The following is an 8,109-nucleotide window of genomic DNA, read 5'->3' as shown; positions in this document are numbered from 1 at the left end:
ATAGTACTAAGGTACTCGAGGTAAGAGCGGCCAGTAAAGCCTTCTGATCTCTATGTAGAGGTTCGAAAAAAATATATGGAACAAAAGCACTATTATTGCATCGGATTTGATTGTAATTAGTGCATTTTAGGCTGTTTTCTTTAGCCGATCATTGGACATCTACCGAGCCCTCTCAAGTTTGTTGCCCCAGGGATTGTTGAGCCAGGGGCGGCGCCACGCTTGGGCCTGAAGGGCCTGGCCCCACCCATTTTGCTCATGGGCCCACCCAGTTATGGAGCGATTGACAATTAAAAACATTTCATACCAAACCGTATCAGACTGTAATCCGCTGCGGCGAGTCTAGCTTATCCTTGTGGTTCAAAAAATATATCCGTCCCACCCACCTCAGCACCGTTGTCGTGGTTATGAAAAAAAAAGATTGGTGATTGGATGGCTGCGATATGAGATCTTACGTCTTCGATACTATAGTATTGAAATTACTCGCCAGCATACGTACAGGAACGTTTCTTTCGGCATGCAAGCAACCAGCTTGTGCAGCTGCTGTTTAGTTATTTTTTACATTTGCAATTAGCTATCTGAGTACCTACAGAGGGCAACAGTGTGGAGTAGTGGTTAGGGCTCTGGACTCCTGACTGGAAAGTCGTGGGTTCAATCCCAGGTGGGGGGCACCGCTGTTGCACACCCGAGCAAGTAAAAACACAACTGTATAAATAGGTAAAAAATGTAATATGTTTTAACGATTATAAGTCGCCCTGGATAAGGGTGTATGCTAAGAAATATAATGCAGAATATTTAGCCAACTTTGCAGTAACCGTAGCTATATTTGTGTCTTACGCATTAGCAATGGCCTGACAAATTTTGTAAAAAGTAAACGAACCGACAAATCAACAAACGCGCCAGTAATGCAAGTACCTTCATTTCATTTTATTTCGATTTTACAATTGTGTATGTAGGCCTACTTATAACCAGTTTACAGCTGGTTACACAATATTTTGTTTTGAAGTGTTTGTTTTATTATAGTTTTTCATTTTTGAAGTCGTGCTATGCAGTAGGGTAATGTGAAAAAAAACCTTTTATGTTATTTTTGTAAGTAATGACTTTGTTTTCACAATTTTGTACTTTCTGTTTGCACTTTGTCAAATGAAACGGTTTTTGCAGTTACTGTGCACAGTGTGTTTATTTCTGTAGGTTGCATGCATATGTGCTTTGTATGTGTAGTGTATACGTGCCACTACTGTTATAAACTGCAAAACATGTTCGCCTTGCTTCACTCGGCACCATACATTTTCAGTCTTGGCTACGTTGCGCTGCTCAAACCCCGGGGAGATATTTGATGTATTCAGAGTTTTAATTGCTTTCCTGTGACGTCAGACCTTTGGTACTTGCCCGTCCACCCGAAGTTGGGGCCCACCCAAATTTCTATTCCTAGCTACACCCCTGTGTTGAGCTAGGGGGTAAAACACGGGGTATCACTTTTTTAGTGAAAATGTCTCTGTCCGTCTCAGTGACGTCAGCGACACTTATGCTAATAAGATGAACAGCATTTATTTTACAAAAACAAGCCTTTCATCTCTATACAACCCGGGGTAATTTAATGACACTTAAAACCTGTCTTGTAACATTTTTTTTCAATGAAAGTGCAATTCAACGCAGCTTTAAAAATTCCATCTAAACTGTGGAATAATTTCAGGTAAAATACATTTTTATACATCTAAATGCTTTCTTTTCATCAATATTGGTGAAACTGAGATTATTGTTAAGTGTTATTTACAAAACTCAAATGGAACCTATTGCAGCTGTCTAAGTAAGAACCCGATTGGACAGAACTGCATTCCGTAGGCGTAATCAAGACACGTCAGTCTCATTTGAATAGTCTATGTGGTCCCTCATGAGTCACACATGAGGTCTGTACGTGATCACAACGCAATGAACACAGGAACCCAGGCCTCGGAGAAAGGTGAAAGGCTGGACTCATGCATGAACCCCGTTGTGGTGCCCAGACCCCCACACTAACCCAGTCTAGTGGGGTGAAGTGGGTAACACAATCCCCAGCCGGTCTGCTTCTGTTGTTCATCTCTCTCTTTCTCTCTCTCTCTCCCTCCCTCCCTCCCTCTCTCTCTCTCTCTCTCTCTCTGTCTCTGTCTCTCTCTCACACGCTGGTAAGCAGCACCTGCAGGTTTAATGCAAATCTAATGAAAGCAGGCTCTGCTTTTTAATTTTGTAAGCATGGCAACAAGGAAATGAGAACTTTCACTTGACCTTTTATTATGCTGCTCTTTTTTTTAAAGGTTTTAAACTAAATAATTGTTTGAAAAGTTTGTTATAATATATTGATATACTTTTAAGAAGTCATTCTGTATTTAAAATGCCTCTAAACAACTTGAACCCCATTCCACTGAGATTACTGACTCAGAGTGAAGAACCTCTCCCTGCATTTCACCATGCAAGTCATCCGCTCACTGTTAACAAACAGACACAGTGCTACCATAATGAATAACAATTCATTGACTTTAATTTAAATCAAGTATTTAATTATCTTCATGACAAATTTGCCTCACAATACAGGGTTCCAATCTAAGAGGGTCATTAGCTCAGTGGGTTAATGTTAATGCATCAGACTAGCCTTGCACCTTTCTCTGCAGGTCTGGGTTCCAGTCTGGGGGGCTGGGTAGTTCAGTGGGTTCATTTTAAAAGGTGATTCTACAGGGCTGAGTAACATTTCTTTCCACCAATGGTAAGCACACGGCAGACGGTCCCACCTCTTCTCTAAGGCCATTGAGTGCATTCAGCAACATGAGCCATGGATGGCGCATACGCAGGACCATTTATAACTTATGCATGAGGTAACTGAGTGTATCGTCCAAGTTACGACTATTTAAAACGTTTGGAGAATCCGGGTAGGGCCAGTTAGACGCCAAATAAATATTTTATTATCCTCATTTTTTGTTTTTTGGAACTACAGAGATCCATGTGGAGTGTATCATACTGCAGGCAAACGTTTTTCTTTCTAGTTCTCCGCATTAACTTTGGGAAAAGCAGTCCACTCGCGTAATCACGAGGGTAGCGCATGTCCCTTCTTTAGCCAAATGTACAGTATCGCTTACATCATCTTGGTACGAAAATAACGATAACACGTGACAGGCGAGTCCTCCCTGAAGTCGAGGTGATTTCGCGGGGTAGTCTAGCGTTTATTTCTACCAATGGCAGTAGTAAGGCGGAGTCCATTTCCTAATGTTGCGCCCCTAAATTAAAAAGCACGGAGCACGTTCAGCAGTCGGAGGCATGGCATTTACAGAACTTAGGCCAAATATAATGTTTTAAATTTGTCTATGCAAACTTAATTTTGCAGGGGGGTTGGACACACAGTCATGGCATCTGTGCCGTCTTCGTCTGCCAGGGCTGCCGTTATCCGGTACCGGGGTAATATATTTGGAAGAAAACAAGCTAAGAAGACCTCCTCCAGCAGCGGACTAAAGTACGGGTCTGCCCCGGAGGTAAAAGCAGCTGCGACGGACACTGGACGCGGCTGGGCGGATACTTGGAAATGGATTCCGTTTGGTTTGAACACAAAGCAACACAATTCATTTAAAATCGGCTTGCTATGCGTGCTAAAATGGGAAACCGGTCCTCGGAAACAACAACAGCGTCCAGGTCAGACTTCTAGTTTCAACCTACACGTTTCACCAACCCGGGGGTCTGGACTTTGGACTGCGGGTGGACTCGCAGCCGGTCAGAAAGCGGGTTTAGCTGGAGAGACAGAGCGGTGCCCCATGTGGAAACTGTGTGGTTATTTTCAATCAGTTTTGGGTTCTCGAACAAACAAGGGGAAGAGGCTGCCAAGCAATCCGACACAGGAGGACAGATGGACCGCTTGGAGCAACGCCTCTAAAATCAATACTAGAAACGTGGATTTGTACTCGTGTAATGATGACAGTGCGGCAACACATGCAATCCTTCGCATCAGCGTGTATCTATTGCCGTCAAAGTGCTCACATAGAGCCGCTGTATTGTGTTGGCCGTCGGGATGGAGTAGTTTTAGTCGAGCCTGCTTTTGTTGCACCGACGCCTTGTCTTCAGCTTTCCAAATGACTTTTGGTACCGTTTTTCAGAGCCACAAACCCGGGGAGCTATCCAGCAGTAAGCCGCTGACCTCCAGCGGGGTCGGGGCTGCTGATAGTGATAATGTCGATATATCCATGAAGTCTGCGATTTGTAATGGTCACCTAAGAAAGGAGTTGGATACAGTTGCTGAACGGGCAACGAGAGTAAAAGAAATGATACAAGAAACCGTAAGTATTATTATTATTATTATTATTATTATTATTATTATTATTATTATTAACTGCACGGTATAAGAAATGTGTTCAACATACGTTGTGAGGTGTTCTGATTTGGCCGTCCTTAAAAAAAAAAAAAAAAAAAAAAAAAAAAAAAGTACGCCAGATTTTGAACTTTACTCAAGGGCAAATTGGCCTAACCGCATTGAAACTCGAGAAATACATAAGCAATTTAAAATTACTGTATTGTGCACAAAACGTTTTTTTTTTTTTTTTTTTTAAAACAAAAAAGTGTAGTTTTTACGTCGTGGGAAAAGGAGCTTAATATGCCCTTGGCGTGCAGGTGAGTGCAGTAGTTTGCTCACCTTGAGTCAAGAACACTAAACGTCGCTCCAAGTAAGCTGCGTACTGGTTGTTTTACCCAAAACAAACAAAAAAAAAAGAATTGCGTTTGGTATCTAAATGTAATGCGTAAAGAATACACATAGCAGTGTTGCTGCACAGTGCAGGGTGACTTAATAAAATAGATGGGTTAGCCTCCTACAACAGATTTATATTGTACAGTGTTGGTATTTTATTAGTTAGTAGTGCCGCACGTTAAGATTCTGCAGCGTCTTTTTTTTTTGTTCTTTGAACTTTTCGCCAGTGTGTAGATTGCAAGCTCCAGGCAGTTGTGTCTGCTCATTATAAAACTTGGAATGGCTCAAACTGCTATGCTAGTAGTAGCTTCGTATTCCACCCTTACTGATAACTATTATTATTATTATTATTATTATTATTATTATTATTTATTTCTTAGCAGACGCCCTTATCCAGGGCGACTTACAATTGTTACAAGATATCACATTATTTTTACATACAATTACCCATTTATACAGTTGGGTTTTTACTGGAGCAATCTAGGTAAAGTACCTTGCTCAAGGGTACAGCAGCAGTGTCCCCACCGGGGATTGAACCCACGAACCTCCGGTCAAGAGTCCAGAGCCCTAACCACTACTCCACACTGCTGCCCTACTACTGCAAACCACTGCCTGGAGCCCCTTTAGTGTACAGTACTGTTCCTGTAGACCGACCTGCTAAAGGCCACACCCACGATATATTGTACAGCAGCACAGATGTTTTAATTCAGCAGTGTGGAGTAGTGGTTAGGGCTCTGGACTCTTGACCGGAGGGTCGTGGGTTCAGTCCCAGGTGGGGGACACTGCTGCTGTACCCTTGAGCAAGGTACTTTACCTAGATTGCTCCAGTAAAAACCCAACTGTATAAATGGGTAATTGTATGTAAAAAATAATGTGATATCTTGTGACAATTGTAAGTCGCCCTGGATAAGGGTGTCTGCTAAGAAATAAATAATAATAATAATAATAATAATAATAATAATAATAATAATAATAATAATAATTCACTTCAGAAACTGAATATTTTTCAGGGATGGAAATGAGACTCCCCTTGCATAGCAGTTTGATCCATTCCTGGTTTAACTAGTAGTTTAATAAGACACCCCTGAGTCTGTTACAGGTAGACTGTGGTTAGACATTTTTGTAGTAAAACCTGGAATGGATGAAACTGCTGTGCAACAGGAGTCTTATTACCAGCCTTGCATTTTGAGGTGCAACTCAATGCTGAAAAAAAAAAAAACTGACCTAAACTTAGTTTTACCTTGAAACTAGTTGGCTTTACTCAATAATACTGAACATGGTTGTGAGTGGACTGTAGAAGGCACTGCTTTTAAATGGGAAGGTCTTTTTTCAGAGCGGTCAGTGGGAGGGCGGTGGTTTCTCCGATGGAATGGCCAGGGTCAACGCTGAAGTTGAGCAGGCGGAGAGGCAGTTCGAGGCTCTGCTGAGACGCACAGACCCCGCGCAGAGTGAAGAGGCCAGGCGTGAGCTGGAACCCAGGATAGAAGCTCTGAGGACACAGAGAGAACGCCTGCAGGCTTCAGTACAGGACTGAACAGCAGCCACAACCACCCAGGCTGTCTGCGTGGCGTCACAAGACTGATGCTTCACATTCTGTCAGCTTAATAAATACCTTACAGATCAGTTTGAGCCATTCCAGGGATTGAAATAAGCCTCCCATTGCGTAGCAGTTTGATCCAGTCCTGGTTTTACTCTTGAGTTTTTAATGAGACATACCTGATCTTGTTAGCTATGCACTATGGCTAATCAAGCTGGTATTAAAACCTGGAACTGGAGGAAACATTCTACGTTTTATGTTTGGTCTGGTTTAAAAGAGTAGCTACAAATCCAATTTTCTGCCACATTTTTATGATGTTTGTAATTTGCAGTTACTCAAGTACAGTTTGTTTGTTTTTTGTCCGTGTTCAGGTGCTTTTACCTGAACCCCGGAGCTGCTCTGCAGTTCTGGTTGCCTGCCATAGATGTAACCCAGGCTTCATCAGCCAAAGTCTTTTTATAGAATTAAGAGCCTGGGCCATCACATGGTCTTCTACTTTGGAACTCTATTTCCTTTAGTTTAGTGGCAGTACTCTGCTGTGCACAATACTTGAGTAATTGTAATAAGAACCAATGAGAAGGATTGCAGACATCACACAAGGTAAGGAGACAGTATCTGCTTACTCTTAATAGAGACTGCAATTGCATTGCAAAGGACGAGCTTAGATAATCGCAGTAAAACCTGCAATAGCTGAAACTGCTGTGCTGTTAAGAACACAGCGATCCACACGTATTTAAAAGGAGCCTTTACACCCATGTTAAATAACGCAGCATTACCGTAGCAAAGTGCCAAAGTATAAAATGACTGTGAATTGCCTGACGAAACGTGATTCGCTCGATCATGTAGCAGAGTGCATGTGTTTTATTTTATCTTGCATTGCTTAAAGTGACTTTAAATAACTGTGGTTGTGTAATAATCCTTGTAGCAGAAGGAATCTGTGTTACTGCCATTGCACCTCCTGGACTGTGCTACACAAACAGTATTCACAGCACAGAGGGTACAAAGGAATCGAGATCACCCAATTGTATTCTTTGGAAACTAAAATGTATTTATTTTGAAACTCATTTTATTAGGGTTTCCATTTCAAGCCATGATTATCTTTTTGGTTTTGTTTGTGCACTATGTTGAAAAAAAAGTTGTGGGGGATATTGTTAACTGGTTCATCTCAGTAGAAAGATCAACTGGTCTGTGTAGTACCATTCATTTGTAATGATCAGCTGGTCTGTGTAGAATCATTTCATTTGTAATGTGCTGCAGAGAAAGCAAAGGGACCCAGTGGCTTCTATTTGGAAAAAAAAAACCCACCATAGGACTGTTTTTGAATAGTGTTTGTAAATATTCTCTTGCAGTAAATGCTGCTTGAAACTTGAGCTTCTAATGAGCTCTTAAGTAGTTTTCATGAACTCCAAGCCTAATATAATTAGTTTACAAGGACTAATAACATGTCCGTGACCAAACATTCAATAAACTAGAGTGTTGGCAATAGGGTCCTGTGTGCCTGCCTAAAGTATTAGTTGTCATTTTACAAAAAATGATTTTTTTTGTTATGTCTTAAGCCAATTCAGTGCTTATGTTTAACCCTTATCGTACTGATTCTTTTGTCGATCTAAAGAATGCAAAATTTTAAGTTATGTAATTCCAAAAGGAACTCTTAGGTATACATGTGAACAGGACTTTTTTTTTTTTTTTAAGCTTGTATTTTGACAACGGGAAGTCCTGTCTGTACTTTTAAGAACCCTAAACAGTGCTCAGATAAAGCAGGATGTTGAGGGCCTGCCAGAGCAGAACCCCCTCACCCCCCACACCCCCGGTCTGGTGTATGCCAGTCTTTCATGAGAAGCTTTGAAACGAATAAACTTTTGTTTTTTGAAAAATT

The 8,109-nt window shown here is 41.4% G+C and overlaps 1 protein-coding gene across 1 annotated transcript; it reads left to right on the top strand.

The window, feature by feature from the left end:
- The first annotated feature begins 2,728 nt into the window (after positions 1-2,728).
- Positions 2,729-8,109, top strand: LOC131696768 (uncharacterized). The gene is made up of 2 exons (XM_059010925.1): positions 2,729-4,289; positions 6,030-8,109. The coding sequence occupies exons 1-2, from the start codon at positions 3,369-3,371 to the stop codon at positions 6,228-6,230; spliced, it is 1,122 nt and encodes a 373-aa protein (XP_058866908.1). The 5' UTR covers positions 2,729-3,368; the 3' UTR covers positions 6,231-8,109.

This window comes from Acipenser ruthenus, chromosome 41, assembly GCF_902713425.1.
Source record: "Acipenser ruthenus chromosome 41, fAciRut3.2 maternal haplotype, whole genome shotgun sequence".
Classification (NCBI taxonomy): domain Eukaryota; kingdom Metazoa; phylum Chordata; class Actinopteri; order Acipenseriformes; family Acipenseridae; genus Acipenser; species Acipenser ruthenus.
Note: the sequence above shows the minus strand (reverse complement) of the source record. Positions and strands in the feature narration are given on the sequence as shown.